The sequence below is a fragment of the Rattus norvegicus genome, chromosome 6, assembly GCF_021556685.1.
Source record: "Rattus norvegicus strain SHRSP/BbbUtx chromosome 6, alternate assembly SHRSP_T2T, whole genome shotgun sequence".
In the NCBI taxonomy this organism is placed as follows: Eukaryota; Metazoa; Chordata; class Mammalia; order Rodentia; family Muridae; genus Rattus; species Rattus norvegicus.
Window position 1 is genome coordinate 97,941,852 of NC_141539.1, and position 18,561 is coordinate 97,960,412.

At 45.9% G+C, this 18,561-nt stretch overlaps 1 protein-coding gene, 1 long non-coding RNA gene and 1 pseudogene across 7 annotated transcripts; 2 read left to right on the plus strand and 1 right to left on the minus strand.

The window, feature by feature from the left end:
* Positions 1–2,258: 2,258 nt before the first annotated feature.
* LOC148005311 (uncharacterized) lies at positions 2,259–14,272 on the minus strand. 5 transcript variants are annotated; one of them, XR_015622458.1, is made up of 3 exons: positions 6,938–7,328; positions 5,317–5,564; positions 2,259–2,791 (listed from the first exon to the last, which is right to left on the minus strand). It is a non-coding gene; the product is annotated as an uncharacterized LOC148005311 (long non-coding RNA). The 5 variants fall into 5 exon arrangements; XR_015622457.1 differs by lacking the exon at positions 2,259–2,791 and adding an exon at positions 7,346–7,424 and having other exon boundaries at positions 5,024–5,564; positions 6,938–7,046; XR_015622459.1 differs by lacking the exons at positions 5,317–5,564; positions 6,938–7,328 and adding an exon at positions 13,413–14,272.
* Six6 (SIX homeobox 6) lies at positions 7,539–12,518 on the plus strand. The gene is given in 2 exon segments (NM_001108032.1): positions 7,539–8,273; positions 9,256–12,518. Coding segments are annotated over 2 exon segments (741 nt in total). The 5' UTR covers positions 7,539–7,701; the 3' UTR covers positions 9,425–12,518.
* Positions 14,273–17,268: 2,996 nt separating the features above from the next.
* On the plus strand, positions 17,269–17,699 carry Rpl35al8 (ribosomal protein L35A like 8; annotated as a pseudogene). Its single transcript, XR_015622455.1, has one exon. The product of XR_015622455.1 is annotated as a ribosomal protein L35A like 8 (transcript).
* The last annotated feature ends 862 nt before the right edge of the window (positions 17,700–18,561 follow it).

Consider the following 18,561-nt stretch of genomic DNA (forward strand, 5'->3'; position numbering starts at 1 on the left):
GCTGGGTCTCATGGAAGCATTTTCTCAACTGAGGCTCCTTTCTCTGTGATAACTCCAGTTTCTGTCAAGTTGACACACAAAACCAGCCAGTACATTTACCTTGGACAAACCCTTGCTCTGAAGGCTATGAGATGCTGGAAAGATGGCTCAGTGGTTAAGTGCATTTGTTGCACAGGACCTGGATCAATTACCAGCATTCACAAAGTGATTAAAAACCATCTGTAACTCCAATTCCAGAAGACCCAACATCCTTTTCTGAAGTTCTGTAGGTGTCAGGCATGTGTGTGGTACACACTTTTACTACATGTAGGCAAATTCATGTACATAAAATAAAATAAATCTTTTTTTTTAATTTAAAGAAAGTTTCCAGGGATCCAAAGACAACAGCAAAAGATAGCAAAGTCAACCACCAAATGGAAAGTCAGCCATCATGAAGACAATACAAAAGGCCTAATTGCTAGACTCAGTCAACGGTTCAGTCACAAAAGGGGAACTAATTCTGGTTGAAATGTATGATGTCAGACACTGTGCAAAGGACAGTCATTCATATCTCACTTAGCCCTGCACTTCCCGTCTAAGGATTACTTTATTCAGTAGATAAGAAAATTGGGGCTGCAAAAACCATCTGAAGTCCCCTGCATCTACTGTTTCATGGCTCCTGGAAATGCTAGTGTGAGAGCATTGCTACCCTAAAGCACCAGTACAATGACTCAATTCCTCTGCTCTGAGGCCCTCCTTCCTCCCGTCTTTTCAGGAATGAATATTTGTTTTTGTCTACCTCACAAAGTTAAGCTTAGTCTACTGAGGAAGTTCTTAGCAATGGAGACTATCGGGCAGATGGAGGGAGCCATGGAACAGACCAAGTAGAAAAGAGAGAAAGTAACATATTATTATACCACCGAAAAATAATCATTAGCACTCATTAAGGAATAAGTTCTCTCTCTCTCTCTCTCTCTCTCTCTCTCTCTCTCTCTCTCTCACACACACACACACACACACACACACAAGATTGTGACAAGTAGCAAATGGTAAAGAAATAGAAAAGATATAGAAGAAAATTCACTAAAGGAAGAATAAAAATAAATATTTAAACTTATAAAACAGATCAACCCCAGCGTTAATAACTTTTTAAATAAATTTTCTTACGTTCCTTTTTTCAAAACAGAGAAAAGGACTCAAGGTGGGGGGGGGTGGGAAATCTGCTCTTAAAGAAACACACACACATTTCTCCATCCTTTAATTTTTTTTGCAATTCCGTTTCCTCTGCCTGCCTATATAATTCCCTAGCAGAGCTTTGCAGCTGGTCCTACTGGGGCTTAAGCAGCCTCCTCTCTGTGTTTCCATTTAAAAATCTTTATTTCAATAGGTAGGCCTGGAGCATCTGCACTTCCAAAATTACCGCACAACTGATCCAAAATGATTGAAACAAAATTGGTTTCAAAAATTGCCCCTAGGCTGAAAAGAAGATGAAGGCTAACATTTCAGACCTAAAGAAACATTTATCACCATTCTGAGGTCTGTAATCGACTTCTGTAAATGCAATAGAAAATGTTGACAGCTTGTTAATTATAGAAGTGTTTGTGAGCATCACTGTTATTCTTTTGAAAGACCTGACAAAAGAGTTCAGAGGGTTTTTTTTTTTCACTTAAACCCAGCCTTACAACACCTCAAGTCCAATCTCTTGTCCCCCGAGGCTGTATTCAGTTCGCCTTTCCAGTGGACAGTATGCTGACTCAGGAAAAACTCTTCAATAGAGCCAGCCCCAGACTCCAGCAGTTTCCGGTCTCCGAAGAAGACAATGGAGTCCCAAAGCCACATTTAGATTCAGGGTCTCTTTGGGGAGTGGCGAGGGTTATATCCAAGACAGTTTAAATCTACCTCCCTTCCTTGAATTAGAGTGCTTCAGGTGCTGAAGTCACAGTGCTGACCTGTGTATATGGAGGGTCAGTTACCTGTGTGTGTGGTTCAGACCTTCTGCCCTGGCCTCTGCTACAATTAAACCATCTCCCTTGAGCAGAAAGAGCAGGACGTGCAATGGTTAGAAATCTGAGGGTGTTGTATTCCTCTGTCTGCCACTAATTAGATGTGCAATGTGGGTAATCTTTGGTTTTTGTAAAATGGAGAGAGACCTACCTCTTTCTGTCCTAAATTACTCAAAGACCATAGATACCATAATGTCAGAAAGAAAAACTTATTCTGATCACAGTGGGGTTTTTGGGGGGCATATAAACATGACTACAGACAACAACTACAGTAAATTTTAAGAAAAAAGTGGGTCCTACAAACTGATTTTATTAATGTGGCCTACAAAAAAGGTACAATAGGAAGTTTACTGATTCCAAGGCTGGAGAGAGGGCTCAGGGGTTAAGAACACTTGTTGCTCTTGCAGAGGACCGGGGTTCAGCTTCCAGCACCTCCATGGTGACTCATAACCATCTATAACTCCAGTTCCAGGGGATCCAACATCCTCTTCTAACCTCTTCAGACCTCAGACACAGATTTGGTTCACAAACATACACATAGGCAAAACATTCATACACATAAATACAATAGATAAATTCAAGGCAGGGCTTGGACTGATTCCTCTGCAAGCAATCCACCCACAGAGTAAGCAGAACCTTAGCAAGGCTTCATACATTGTTCACTTTCAAAACCCTTGATGCTGGAGTTCTTAGAAGCGATGTTATTGTTGTTCGTTGTCAGGGGATCTTCTGTTCCAGTGTTAGCTCTGGCTCTGGCTCGGTCACTAAATTCTGGCTCTCCAGATGTCTTTGGATATTGTCAACGTGTCCTGGAAGTGGTGGGAGGAAAAAGTAAGACTTCTTTCAGGAGAATGTGGCTACTTAGGAGGTAAGATGTTGTGTATTTTTTATAATGCAACTTTTAAAAGTGTTTTCTGCGAACCGAGGAGATTAATTCAGAAAAGTTACAATATTTATTAAGGGTGTGTGTGTGTGTGTGTGTGTGTGTGTGCCCGCGCATGCACACCTGCTTGGCCTACCCCAGTATGTGTTTAAAGGTCAGAAGATGACTGGTAGGAGTTGCTTCTCTCCTTCCTCTATGTGGAATCTGGGGACTGTTGTGAGGTTGTCAGGCTCTGTGGCAAGAAGGGTTATCCATGAGCCACCCTGACTTCCCATTATGGGTATTTTTAAAAAATATTTTGATCTGGGATGTGAAAGTGGTGAGGAAAAAGGAAGAGGTAAGTTAATAACAATGGAGAAAATGTTAAATTATACTGTTAAATTATAACGGGGGGGTGTTGGAGGAAGGAAATATGTTCCAGCAGAGAACTATGACTTAATCATTCTTTCAGTCAATCAATGTTTTATTACTGATAATACTGTGTTGACAAATCATAGGCTCGTCACATAGCTAAGCACCAATCCTCCAGATCCATTTGATACATAACCTTCAGTAAGCATTGAGACCCTGTGGTTAGCAATGTCCACTTTGAGGCTTGCCTTAAAGAAGCAGGAGAAAGACACGCATGCGCACCTAAGCTATTCTATTACGAGGGCTAGAACTAACGACATACTCTTCTGCTTAAATTCAAATCCTCATGCAAACAGCCTGAATCCACCACAAATGAGACTCAAAATGCAAAAAGATGGCAAAGGCAGCATCTGTTTATCCTCAGGGGTAGGTGACAAAGAGGGCCCTCTCTGCTCTCTGTTACAAGATGCGTCCCTAGAGAAGAGATGCCGGCGACCCACCTGGGAAGGTGTTTTGTTTTAGGACAGTTTGTATGTACTTTAGGATCTAGAATTCACTGCATAATCTGAAGGTCTGTACCAGCGAAGGCATCAACAGACACGCACCTCTCTGTGGACAGTCTCATTGAGAATTCAGAATATTAAGTTAAGGACTAAATGAAAGTTATGAAATTTTCATACTGCCACTTCAAAGACTACCTTTCGACACTTCGACACTTTCTAGATTATTTTTGCTATCAATGAGATGTTTTTGAGTAATTATTTTTAATAAAAAATTTTAATTAGAGATATGAAAGATTAAAAAACAAAAACAAACAAAAAGTAGCTTTTCTTTTCTTTTGGTCAGCATCAGGCTTTGAAAGGGAAAAGGAAAATTAAAATCTCCAAAAGTCCAAAGGGACACACAAAAGACCGGGACCTCATTGTCCTCCAGACTGTGACTCTCACATGCAGCAAACGCCCTTAGTAAGGAATTCAGATAGATTCAATTACCACATTCTTAAAGCCTCTGACTATTCAAAGTGTGGCGAGGTTGGGGGAACACACCATTATTTTTCAGGGACTGCAGTTAGGAACAGTTAGAGGCAGACAAAACAAAGCTGAGGTTGGAACTCAGTAAAAGTGTTGACTTCTAAGCACTGCGCTCCCTGGAAGTGTGAGCTCCTGTGAGCATCTGCGCCTCTCTGCCCCAGAAAGAAAGAAAATTCGTAAGTGCAGAACCATGGCCAGCCCCTACTACACAAAAGACTAAATTCAGAAGATTTACCGCACACGCTGGGGCAAGGAGTCGCATCTAAATCTGAACAGTTATAATCTACCCTTGGGTATCACCTCTACGTATTTTCCTCGACATCTCGCCCTCAAACTAAAACTAACAGCAATCAACATCTCTTGCGGGTCTCCCTGTAAAGCATGGAGTAGAAGGCACCCCAATAGGGTTGCTGCAAAAATAAAATTAAATAACGAAATGGAGAGTGAAGAGGGTGTCACTAGAGAATTGTCACACTGCTCCTCTGTTTTGTTTTGTTTAAACACCTTTTTTCTTTTAATTAAGAAAAGTCAGTGGGAAGGTGTAGCTTTCTGCCTGGCAAGCGCAGGCTCTGAGAGCTTGCTGGTAGGGTGAGAGTTGCCTAGTCTTTTTTTTTTTTTTTTTTTTTTTGTACAGCCAAGTCATTTCTAAGAAGCGCCCCCAACTACCACCCCGCCCCCCCAAGCTCCCTCTTTCCCCGGGATGGGATTGTCCCCCTTGTCTTCCAGTTTTTCTCCAAGTGAATCCAAATCCAGGGAACAAATAGGTGACTCCAAGGTGACTTAGGTCCTTTTATTTCTTTTGAGTTACTAAATTTAAATTAAGTCCCTAAGGAGAGCGGAAGATCGGATCTCAGGCCCCAGAGCCCTGCCTCCAGGGTCCTCCTGCGGTGTAACCAGGCACCCACCCGCCAAACTCTCTCTGCCTGCACTTTCTGGTTGTCTTCCCACAGCCAACCGGACCTTGAGCCCCAGCTTCCCGCCGAGACTTCAAACACGCAAAGGCCAAAGTCCTCTTATCTCATATTTATGGAGCTGTTGTTCAAGAAGTGGGCAATACGATAAATATTACCATTTCCCGGATGGGGCGTCTTGACTCGGAAAATTAAAACGACTTGCTCACATAGGTTAAGGGAAAAAAATCTCTGTCCATGTCGCCCCTGCCCCGGCAAACTGCAGCTTTTAAATTTTGTACTCTTGCAAAGGGTGCTGGGAGAGGCACGGTGACCTGCGGGTGGGCCTGGGCGTAGACTGTAGGTCGGATAGAGTCGAAGCCTGGTATCCAAGAATGCAAGATGGTGGTGAAGCTATTCTGCCGCCCTGCGAAAAGAGGGAAAAGGCCCACAAACCCGAGCTAGGGTATGCTTTTCTTCCACGACCAGAGGGGAAAACTGTTGTTTCCTGAAGTCCTGCTTGATCCCCACCCCACCCCCCCCACCCCCCCACCCCACCCCACCCCCGCTTTGTCCTCAAGGCCCTAGGGCCTTTTCTGCGCCACAGATTCTCTCTCCTTCTCCCTCTAGAGGGCTAAGACCCCGGTATGCCTCATTTCTCACTAGAATGTGTCCCTGGGCTTGATTTAGAAGTCGCTCCCAGGCAGAGAAGGTTTGTGTTTTCTCACTACATCATCGTCCTTATTTTGCCCCTACCCCGTAGCACTTCAAGAAAATGAGCTCTTCAGAAGAAAGCCACTCGGATGAGGCGGCTGGCGATCTCACAGAAATGATGGAAATGGTTGCAGGGCTTTTTCCCGCCCCTTCCCCTCTACTGCCCCCCCCCCCCAGTGAACTGTGAAGATCTGTGAAAATAATATCAGGGTTTTCCGTCAGAACGAGCTTTACCCCGCACTCAGGCGTGGTGTGATCTGACCCGACACATCCAACCATCTGTGCTATCTATCTGCCTTCTGATTTACTCAGTCTGTACAAGCCGCGTACAAAGTGTACTTGATACTAAAGAAAAGACAGCTAGGCACAGTCCAATTCGGGGATGAATTTTGTCGTCTGGTTTTTTTTGGGGGGGCACCTGTACCCAGTATTTCCTTTCTACCAAATAATAAACCTCATCAACGGCTACATGAGATCGTGGTTTCCTTGACGGAAGCCCCAGAAAGCAGTATGATGTAGATGTCAATTGGGAATCAATAAATGTTGCCAATTCAATCTATTGGCCAGAAGGCAGAGTGCCAAAAAAGGCCCATGCTCTCTGCAGGAGGGGTCAGTGCCCTGTGGCTCTGACCACTCTGCCTTGCCACCTTAAGTCTCCTCCCCTTTATCTAGCTGGCACTTCTGATCTAAAAAGTCACGATTTCTATGTCCACCCCAGGAATTGTAAGTTCTAGGCAGAGGAAAAATCAGCCTGCCATGAGAGAATCAAATTTGTTCTAAAAAGATCTTTGAAGTAGGCTTTTAAGTTGCTGTCTTGACCTAAGAATGGCTTCTCACTCTAGATGTAGCTGCTGCCCATTTGTTCAAGTCCACTGAACTGGAGAGGGGGACTATGTAGTATAACTTTATTTGGGTCAGAAGCCCCTACAGCTTCCCTTTCTTGGAGTTAGACTCCGTGACTAGCACCTAGTTGTCGTGTGTGTGTGTGTGTGTGTGTGTGTGTGTGTGTGTGTGTGTGTGTCCTTGCCGCCATTTAAAATAATTTCAGGAACCTTTGAAGGGAGTGAAGTTAGAGTCCAAACTGACCTCGTCTACAGATCTCTTTGGTCCTGTTCCTTCTGTTTCAGGCTTGCTTCCCATGCAGCTGCTTTGGCAGCTGGAAAGTGGTAAGCGGCAGGCAGGCAGGAATGGGTGCCTGGGGGAAAAATGAAAAGATCCTCTTCCCTCCCTGTCCCTTTGGTGCGTACGCTCCCCGGGGCGTGGGGGATTGCCACTGCCCTAGGTTTAAACTTAGGAGTTCTCAAAGGGTTTGTTTTTGCCCAGTCCTCTTTTGTCCTCTGGAGTCCTTTCGACCCAAGCACAGCATCACTCCAAAAGTGAATTCCTGCAGCAGCATCCTGCCTCTCTGGTGGGAAAACAAGGGGGAGGGGCCGGACTGGGGGAGCCCGGAGGGTGAGTCGCGGCGGATTTCGTGTGTGTTCCAGCCACTCCTACCTCTTTTTCATCCTTCAGGTCAGTAAAACGCTGAGCAGTCTCCCGGCAAACCGCGGGCGCTGTCGATTCTAGGGAGGTGCTGAAATGGCTGGGGCGCGCTAGTCGCAGCATTGATTGGCAGAGCTGCCTAGTGACTGACAGGGGGTCTCCATGGCGCCCGTGTCTCCAATCCGCCCACCCCAGTAGCGGCGCGATCTAGCTGGCTGGCGTGTCCTAGCTGAGCAAGCGCAGCCGAACCCAACCCACATCTCTTCCAGGCGGGAAGGCTCCCCCCCGACTTTGTAACCCCCAGCCGCACCCCGCTCGGCCGGCGGGCATCTGCTGCCTGTCCCGCCCGGGGCGCCCGCGCAGCCTCGATGTTCCAGCTGCCCATTTTGAATTTCAGCCCCCAGCAAGTAGCCGGGGTATGCGAGACCCTGGAGGAAAGCGGCGACGTGGAGCGCCTCGGTCGCTTCCTGTGGTCGCTGCCCGTGGCCCCGGCAGCCTGTGAGGCCCTCAACAAAAATGAGTCGGTGCTGCGCGCGAGAGCCATCGTGGCCTTCCACGGTGGCAACTACCGCGAGCTCTACCACATTCTAGAAAATCATAAGTTTACTAAGGAATCGCACGCCAAGCTGCAGGCACTGTGGCTCGAAGCTCATTACCAGGAGGCAGAGAAGCTGCGTGGACGACCCCTGGGGCCAGTAGACAAGTACCGGGTAAGGAAGAAGTTCCCGCTGCCGCGGACCATTTGGGATGGCGAACAGAAGACTCACTGCTTCAAGGAGCGCACACGGCACCTGCTTCGAGAGTGGTACCTTCAGGACCCATATCCCAACCCCAGCAAAAAGCGAGAGCTCGCCCAAGCAACCGGACTGACCCCCACGCAGGTGGGCAACTGGTTCAAAAACCGCAGACAAAGAGACCGGGCAGCTGCAGCCAAGAACAGGTCAGTACCAGGAGGCCCCTAGGCTTGGTGCACACCGGGGTGGGACGGGAGAAGGCATTCTTGGCGGCGCCTTTACCTGGAGTCTGGGTACTCAGATTCAGGGGGAGTTGGGGATGCAGTCTGTCTTGGGTTTATGAGCTCACTGTGCTCTAGATTCCTATGCAGGCTCCTAGTTCCCCACCATCCCCCCTGGTTCTTGGGGCTTTGGGGGTCACTGCAGCAGATGGTGTGGGTCACTAAACTAAGGTATCGCTGTAGTTTGGGGAAACAAGGGAGGGGAAGAGAGAGATTAAAAGCCCAGGATCAATCAGAAATCCAGAGGCCCAAAGCTAATTTTTACCAGCATGGATCCAGGCTTTCGTCAAGTGAAGCCTATCCAGTTAGCTTTATTTTTAAATCCTGGCTGCATCCTTTCCCTGATGCTCTAGAAAAGGTTCCGTTTTCAGAGGGTCTCAGATTCTAAGAGGCAGAAAGCCGGGTTTCCCTCATCACACAGCAACTGCCCTATCTCAACCGAGCAAGCTAGTTGGCTCATGCCGTTCATTCTCCAGCGTGTGGATCTTGCAACTCAGGCCTAAACTCTTCAAGCAACCTCCAGTCTCAGGCATGAACCGTAGGGAGATGTCCATTTAGGAAAGGAATCCCAGTCCTGCAGCCTTATCTGTCCCTCTTTGCACTGGAGGGTTTCTGACAATCCTCCAGGAAATCTCCTAACGATGGGTGACAAATGAGAAAGATTTGGGGAGGCTAAGGCGAAATCCCTAGTGAGCCAGGAAACGGAATGGGGCAACTGCCGAGTTCCCCGAAGGAGCTGCTGTGCATTGGTCCAAGCCCGGTAGCTCGCTTCACCTTCCTCAGCTTGTCAAGGTCTGAGGAAGAGTCTAGACAAGGAGCTGGGGGTAGACGGGTCAGAGAAAAGGGGGATAATGTGGCGGCTTGATTTCTTGCTGTGACCGGTGTCCCTTCCTCCCCCACCCTCCAGACTCCAGCAACAGGTTCTGTCGCAGGGCCCCGGGCGGGTGCTACGCTCGGAGGGTGAGGGCACGCCAGAGGTGCTGGGCGTCGCCTCCAGTCCTGCTGCCAGTCTGTCCAGCAAGGCGGCCACTTCGGCCATCTCCATCACATCCAGCGACAGCGAGTGCGACATCTGACCTGTTCACTCATCACACTTAGAAACAGAATCCAGTGTAAAAATCAGATGCACAAAATAAGAGAGGACCGGACCAGCAAATACGACGCTGGCCCCGTGGCCAGGGACCGGCGGGCCTAAACTGCTCTTGTAGGGAGTTTCTATCGCAACTCTGGGGCGTGCGGTGAGGCCTGACCCAATGCCATTTCTCTTCACGTTGCTTTTCCTGGAGGATCTGGCTGCAAAGACTCATTTGGAACAGAACTGCACGCTGAGCGCCTGCCCTTGAGTCTCCTGTGGGTATTTCATTTGTCGAAAGGACGGTGTTATATATATATATATGTATGTATAACTTTTCCTTTGAAGGTTTCTTTTTAAAAAAAACAAAACAAAACATATATATGCTGTTTATTTACTTATTTAAAAGACTTCCATGATAGGTTTCTCTGTAGCTTGGGGAACTTGCTGTTCTAAATGAGCGAGCTCATGCATTCTGTGTGAAGAAGCCAAATAATAAAACACCTTGGTGAGTAACCTTTCTTAATGAAGGGAGCTGCTATCTCAGATTTTAAAAAATCACTCGTATTCCCTTTACCGGGCATGCAGGATGGAATCCTGTCCAAATAGTCTCTCTGACTTCTCTATTTCCTTTGATATCTCAGTATCTATTTTTAAACAACCACGGATAAACCGCTAACCACTGGCCACATCGGATTGTATAAAAGTGTAGCATATGTATACACAAACATATGCACATTGTCATTGTCCCAGAATTTGGAGCATAGATACGCCGTCCCGCCGTCCACGCCAGCGCTTTACATTCCGCACACGGGTGATCATGGTTTGCCCACCTCATCATTTTTATTAAGTGTTAGTGATTTTCAAGAACAATTCGAGAAGACAAATTCTAGACTCAGGCAATGAATCCTATTTTACAAAAAAAATGCAAAGACGTGCGTGAGAATTTTATGATAAAAAAAGTGTTTCCATTTTGTTTGAGGCCCTCGCCCACTCAGAAGAAGTGTGTGCGCACTCATGATCGTGGGGCGAGCATATAGAGCATGTAGAATTTTACTAATGCATGCAGTTTTTATCAAGACCATTAAAAAAGATCGGAGAGCTTGTCAGTAACTAGACTAGCATCTTCCTGCTTCAGACATGGGTTTTAGTCAAGTAAATTATTTTTACCAAGAGAAATCAGTATACAGGTTATATATTGACCAGAAAGCAAGCTACAGAGAAATGACAGGCATTTTCTAAATCAATGCTCTCTACATTTAACATGCAAACAATTCATCAGGAACTTCATTGCCTTGGGAGTAACCTTAGTTAAAATATAAAATATTGTTAGCATGTAACTGTTCTTTTTACATACACAGGTATATACCACATGCACGTGCAGGCGTACACACACACACACACACACACACACTACCATTTTTGCACTAAGAAAGTAAATAATATTCAGATAATCTAAGATTTTGCTTTCTCTAGTAAAATGGATTGCACATTACAAAATTTGACATTGATCTTTAAATCACTTGAGCTGGACTTCTCACCCAGTTAGAGTTCTTTTAATTCACCTCTCTGTCCTAAAAGGTATTCCACAGGTCAAACAAACACCTGCTAATGTTTCTGAAGGCAAAAAAGGTTAAAGTACCAAACAAATGAAAAATGAAGTTACAAAAGACAATAGATAGTCAAGTGACTATTGGAAGCCAGGGATGTGAGAAAAGGCTAATGTATGTACGCATGTATGTTTATGTATGTATGTTTGTATGTATGTGTGTTTGTATGAATGTATGCATACATGCATGCATGTTTGTATGTCACTTAAGCAGAGCTGGCTTCTGTGGGCTTTAAAATTATCATCACTGTCCAAATGTTCCTTATCTAGAAAATCTTTGCAAATTGAAACTGTCATAGCAAAAGAGCAGTAGATGGACAAGTTTAGGGAGCATTTGTGATTGAATAGGTAATTCTCAAATTGAACCAACGCACTACAGTGGTCCATGCTACCTCTGCTGATTTCTAAAGTCCCTGGTAGTACTTTGATTGCCAAGGAGCAGTCTGGGGCACCAGAGGAGAGTGCAAATGCTAAGAAAATATTCCTTTTCCTGGTCCTGAGAGTGACAACCCATAGCGACCTGAAACTGAGTAGCTCCTTAATTTTGTACCCTTGGTTAGTGGTGGTATTGTGACTCTAACTGGCAGACCTCGGGAGGTTTAGGATCAGTCTGGCCTACAAGGTGAGCTCCAGGCTAGCCATGTCTACACGGTGAGGTTTTTGTTTTTAACACAGAGTGTTTCAGAAAACACCAACATATTTCACCCGAGGTTCTCTCACCTCACCCTAGTCTAGAATCAGCCTAGCAGGATTGCGCTTCAATGGGAAATTCCTGGCTCTCAATCTTACAGTCCAGCTCTGTCTCCTCTCATTTCAGTTATAGATGATCCAGAACCAGTAATTGGAGAGGCTCACTGGCAAATTTCATTTCTTATTTTTTGTGATCCCAGGTCAAGTAGAAAAGAAGGAAAGAACTAATTAGTAAACTGATGTACAAGAATTTGAGATTATAAAAATCCTAACCTACTCGCCATATTCGAATGACTGAAACAGAAGGAAACATCTACTCTCTCCGGAAATAGAGCAAGCCTCAGAAACTAAGCTTTCTCTGTATGGAACAACGTTTAATGGCCCTTACGGAAAATGTTTCCCTATCTGCATTGGTGAAGGCTTTTAAATATATTATTTACCTAAATTAACAAGCTGCCCAAGAATTACATTTAAAGTAGTTATAATGCTTCAAAAACATGCAGATTTATTAATCTGATTTCATGTTGAAATCTTGGGGCACCAACATTGTTCGAAAGATATTTTTGAATGTGTACCGGAAATCTGGTGTCACGTAATTGCTCTGTGATTAATTCTTGGAATGACCCCAGGTTGGAAATTAGGCCAGACCTTCAAACATCTACTTATCTAATCACCTGAATCAGCCCATAAACACGTATTATGAAAATTTTCTTTTTTAAAAAAAATCAATTTTATCCTAGCCTAAGCTGCGTTAAAAATCGAGGCAATAGAAAGGCTCCAATAAAGGTTCTGAATCGAGGGAATTGTCCAAAGAGCATGTTTTCTTTCTTCTGACTCTCTTGTCACAATTTTCTCAAAAGCACTTAGTCCAGCGTAGGCGAAAGAAGCCTTTTTACATTTCAACAGACCTGACCAAAGCCAGGATTTTACCTCGGCCTCAACTTGGCTCTTCTTTGGCGTCTCGCCATTCTCAACCACCCAAAAAGCTCTCCAAATGCTCGGCTCCTCTCGCCCCCACTGTAACCACCTATTCCGCCGCTCCCCCAGCGCTCCCCCCCCTCCCTACACGTTTGTTTATAAAAATCAAGAGGGGAGGGGGAGGCTAGGGGTGGGCGAGGGCTTGCTCTTTGTTTACATTAAACAAATGACAGGCAAAGAGCTCCAGCAAAGTCTTCCTTGACCTCGTTCTCTCTCTCCAATTTTTACAAAAAGGAAAAAAATATTGTATCCGAAGTGCGGGTGAATGGGGCGGGCGGAGGGGAGTTGCAGCTTCTCGCTCTATTCAGCTGGGACCCCAGCGCGGCCGATTTCCGCTCCCATTGTGAGACCGGCAGCAGGGAACGGGGGTCCGCCGGGCGGCCAGCGGGGCTGTCAGGCGGCTCAGCGTAATCAGGGCTAATGACAGCGGCCCGGGGCCCCGCGGGACAAAGCGCTGGGCCGCGGGGCTTTGTCGGCCTGAATGGCTAATGGGTTTGCCCGCGGGCTGCGAGGGGGCGGCGGCGAGGGGAGCCCGGGTCATTGTCCGCGAGCGGGCCCGGGCGCCTCCCCTGGAGCTCGGCGCGCGGCCGTGAGGCCCCCTGCAGACCTGCGATGTCTCGGCCGCGGGAGCGTGGGTCCCCGAGAAGGGGTGGCCCGGTCCGTCCTCCAGGATCGGCCTGCCAGTCTGTGGGGAGAGCCCACTGCGCGTACCCACCTTTAGCGCCCGGCGCCCGGGAAAGCTCACCCAATGGAGGCATTGAGCCGCTTCTGCCGCACTCCGCAAGCTCCCGGACAGAGTCTTCCCCAAACGTGGGGGCTCGGTTAAAGAAAACCGAGGTGAGGGCAGAGGCTCGAAGGTCCGCTACAGCGTGCACAGGCGCGCGCCCCCGAGTGCCCGGGATGGCGCTGCGCTCCGCTGCCGGGGCGCGGACCGGAGACCCTCCAGCAAGTCTGGGCAGCACCCGAGGCTGTGGGGAGAACCGCCTGAGCTAGGCGGGTCCGGCCTGGACTTCTGGCCTCACGAAGCTGGCGCCTTAGTTCTGGACTCAGGTAACGCGACAAGGAGAGAAAGCCGGTGCTATCACCCACTGTGCAGAAGCTTAGGCATGGCAGACCACGGGGACACACATTATTTTTTAGGAGACTGCTACTTCCTCAGGCTTGATCCTGCCATTAAGTGCCTCAGACATTTTAAATGGGCTCTACCTTGAGACCACCGTCTGGTTTTGTTTTTCGACCCCACCACCTCCTAAGACAAAGGGTTATGAGCAAGATCCCAGAATGGTCACAAGTAGTTGAGAGACCCCTTACCTCAGCCCTCAGTCCCCTCCGGTTAGGCGGTTTGTCTGCAGGAATGCTACCCCATACCTGGACTGCTAATCTGTCAACCTAATCAGGTTCACATCACCTCCTCCAAATCTTTTGAGTCAGTCGGGGCTTCCTCTCCTTTTGTATTTGTATTGTTTTTAAGCACTCTTTTCTTTATTTGAGTTTTATTTCTTTCCCTTTTCAGAGAATGTAAGCCCTAAAGGGCAAGGCTTGAATATTATTTCTCTTTGTTCTTCCCGAGTCTATCCTGAGCACTAGCTGCTCAATAAACATTTTCAAAATGCTTCATGAATTACTATATTTTCCTTAAACCGTTCTGATCTACACAGCTCTCCTTAGGAATGCATTCAAACAAGCAAAGATGACTGATACTAGCTGGACCCCAAGTTCATCACAATCCTGCAGATTTGGATGTCGAGCTATAACTTTTCAGATCTCTGGGAGGATTTTGAGTGGTCCCTCCAAGTATGTGGTGGTGGTGTGTAGTGGAGGGTTGTTTTGGAATTTTCTGGTTTAGGGTTTATAACATGAAAATGATCTTCACACACAACATTTTCCCAAGCAGTAAGACTTGGGTCTCAAAATTTCTCATCGGTTATACTTTCTAAACCTGAAAAGAAATTTTCTGATAGTTTTACCTATAGTAGGTAGATAGGATACACTATCTGACAACTGCTGTGCTTTAAACGTCCCTCCACGTTGAGCCATAAACCCCAGCGCAGTTGTTTTTGATGGGTAGCACCTTTAGGGAGTGCTTAAGTAAATGGGTGTTCCAGCCTTTGTTAAAGAGCTTCTGAGAGCTCTCTCTGCCTCTGCCTGTGATCAGATGCGAGCTCTCGGCTTCTATGACTTCCAGCCTTTTGCCCTGCTCACCCTGTCAGACTCTAACCCTCTGAACTGTTCCTGCAAGATTTATCAATGGGAAATTTGGAAAACATTCTGAATTCAAAAGACAAAAACAGCGGTCTCTAGGGTAGAAAAGAGAGACTCGTGAAGGTGAACCGTATGCCCATTTTCCTGGATTTTTATCCGTTTGTCAGCCTAACCCTGGACCTGAGTCTGTAAGAACTGCAGCTGGGTCTGGAGCTATCCAAAGGTGAAGGCCAGTACAACTGGTCCTCTGCCATACACACTACCCCTTTAACCACAGAGATGGAGAGGGGTAAAGGGTGGGAGAAAGGCTTGCAAACAGCCCCCACCCCCACCCGCACCCCACCCCAAGCTCTGACAATGCTCATGAGAATGTGGCCTGGGTCAAATCTCAAGTTGGCTGGTCTATCTATGGTTTCCCCATTATTTATGACTTGTTATGAAATTCTTCCTGAAACAGATTTCTCTTTGGCCTCTCAGCAAGGCTACCAGGAGCCCACACAGGACCTTTATTCAAATGATGAAAAGAATCACTTTATCAAGACATTTTACTGTCAACTGTTGTTTATTACAGTTGTAATAAATCGAGAGAGAGAGAGAGAGAGAGAGAGAGAGAGAGAGAGAGAGAGAACATGGAAAGGAGCTCTCCTCCCATAGGGAAATACTCAGTAAGATACCACTTTACAGTACTAGACAGGAATCCTCCCAACACCCGGAAATTGCTTGGCCTTGATCTTGGATGTCCCAGCCTCCAGCACCATGAAAACTACAGTTCTAGTATGGATTGATTCCCCAGGCTATTTCTATCTCTGTTACAGCAGCCGCTCGTCACACTCTCTTTCCTCTCTCCTTTCTCCCCCTCTTCTCTACCTGCTTCTTTTATCCTCCTACTTCAGTCTTGACCAACAAATTGAAAAGTAATATATGACACAAACAGAAACACAGGCTAAGCATCCACTTTTCCAGGGGATAGAGATTGATCTCCAACTCTGATGCTTAAACCAATTTAAGACAGACTACAAACAGGTTTCATGGAAATCTAACTTAGATCATGAAATCCTCTAGAAAATCTACCTGGTAAAAAACTCAGCTCGACTTTAAATTTTAATGAACAGAAGCCAGTGAACTGTATAATTTCAAATTCTGATAAAAAATATATAAGGCTGTCTATCTCCTGGGAAGTAATTTTAACCTGAATCTGTCCATTTACAGCCTAAAAATACTGATTTGATGGTTTTTTTTTTCAAAAAACAGATTAGACTTGAGTTTTCTTTTTTCTTTTTGTCTTAGATTTATTTATTTGATGTGTGTGAGTGTTTTGTCTGCATATATGTATGTATGTGCACTATCTGTGTACCTGGTTCCCACAGAGGTTAGAAAAAGGCATTGGATCCCTTGGAACGGGAGTTAAGGATGTTTTTGAACCACCATGTGGGTGCTGGGAACTGAATCCAGGTCTTCTGCAAGAACAGTGAGTGCTCTCAACTGCTGAGCCATTTCTCCAGCCCCTAGATTTGAATTTTGTAACAATGAAATCAGACACCCAGTGTCAGGTCACACACATTAATTTGGTCCAGGAACAGTCTGGGTAGGGATAAACTGGTTCATTTTGCATGTTAAACCTTCTCAGGAATTTGGAATACTAATAATTGTGTAAATTAAAGCATTTAAAGCATATTTTATTATAATGGGTATACCCCTGGCCTTCTACAGATCTGTGATAATTTGTATTTTCAGCTAAATATACAACATGTATACTAGAACACTTCTTTGAAGAGTATCTTTGCAACTAACCGTGACTATCTGAGATATAAGCTGGATAGTGCATCAACCAAAGAAGAAAGCGATGTTTAAGCAGTCTGTTGCTGTGGCTTTGGACCTGACAAGGCAGATTCAACAAACCTGGTCTGAGATCCCCAATCATTATGAAGCTAGACAAATCATTGAACTCTCAGAGATTTGGGGTTTTACTTCCATGAACTAGGGCTAAGGCTATTCAGGAATACTGTGATCAGTGCAGGCAAAGCACCCCTCCTGGCCCTTCACAGAACAGAGAGATGCTAAGAGAATGAGCCTCTGCCTCACCTTTCCTGGTTAAATGTGAAAGAGAAGAAATGCTATATAATTTCCCTTTTAAATTTTAAATTTTTTTCTTGTGGTGTGTGTGTGTGTGTGTGTGTGTGTGTGTGTGTGTGTCAGTATGAAGCACATATACTTGTACCATGGTACAACATGTCCGCAGACAACTTTGTAAAGTCAATTCTTTCTACCTTCACATGGGTTTGGGGCATGGAATTCAGGTCACATGACAAACGCCTCTAATGACTGAGCCATCTTAAGGCCCTAAGTTCCCATTTAAAAAATGGAGTTGGGCTCTTTCCGCCATCTTGGCGTCTTTGGAGGCCTGCTGGGAACAGGACTTCTAAAAAAACAAGTATGTCTGGAAGGCTGTGGTGCAAGGCCATTTTTGCTGGCTACAAGCGAGGCCTCCGGAACCAAAGAGAGCACACGGCTCTTCTTAAAATTGAAGGTGTTTATGCCCGAGATGAAACTGAGTTCTACTTAGGCAAGAGGTGTGCTTATGTGTACAAAGCAAAAAACAATACAATGACTCCTGGAAGCAAACCAAACAAAACCAGAGTGATCTGGGGAAAAGTAACTCGGGCCCATGGAAACAGTGGCATGGTTCGTGCCAAATTCCGAAGCAACCTTCCTGCAAAGGCCATTGGACACAGAATCCGTGTGATGCTGTACCCATCCCGGATTTAAACTAATGGAGAGTAAATAAATAAAAGTAGATTTGTGCTCTTGAAAAAAAATGGAGTTGGGGGGTTGGGGATTTAGCTCAGTGGTAGAGCGCTTGCCTAGGAAGCGCCCTAGGTTCGGTCCCCAGCTGGGGGGGGGGGGAGAACCAAAAAAAAATGGAGTTGGGATCAACAAGATGGCTCAGCTGGGTAAAGCACTTGTTGCCACACCTGAAGACCCAGGTCCCCAGATCCAGAAGCTACACAGTAGGACCAACTCCTCCCAGCTGTCTTCTGAGCTCCCATACAGAGCCTAGTGAGCAGTACTCGCACACACACCAAAATAGATAAATAGATAAATAAAAATAAGATTTTTTAAATGGGGTTTACTTTTGTTTTGACAAAGCTTTGCTGTATAATGCAGGGTGACTTAAAAAATGTGATGTCCTGCCTGGGTCTCCCTAGGTTTTGGGTTACTGACATACACCACCACAACTGTCTTTAAAGGTTGTTTCTAATACTCATCATCTACATAACTGAAATGTTGGGGATTGGGGATTTAGCTCAGTGGTAGAGCGCTTGCCTAGCAAGCGCAAGGCCCTGGGTTTGGTCCCCAGCTCCAAAAAAGAAGAAAAAAAAGTTGAAATGTTGCTGAATTTTGTGCATACTCTAACTATGCTGGAGATTGAGCACAGAGCTCAGTAAGTTTAGCTCTGCTGTTGAGCCACACCCCAGGCAAGCTGATGCTGGCCTTCCATCCAAACAGCTCCTATTTACTAACCCTGGGAAGAAGAGTCCAATATTTTGGCCTCTCAGTGGTGACAATGGATGCACTCCTGTATCATCTTTCTTTCTGCCTGGAACCACTTACCTTTCAAAGGGAATTCTTCAAGAAGTCCTGGTCAATAACACAAAACCAAA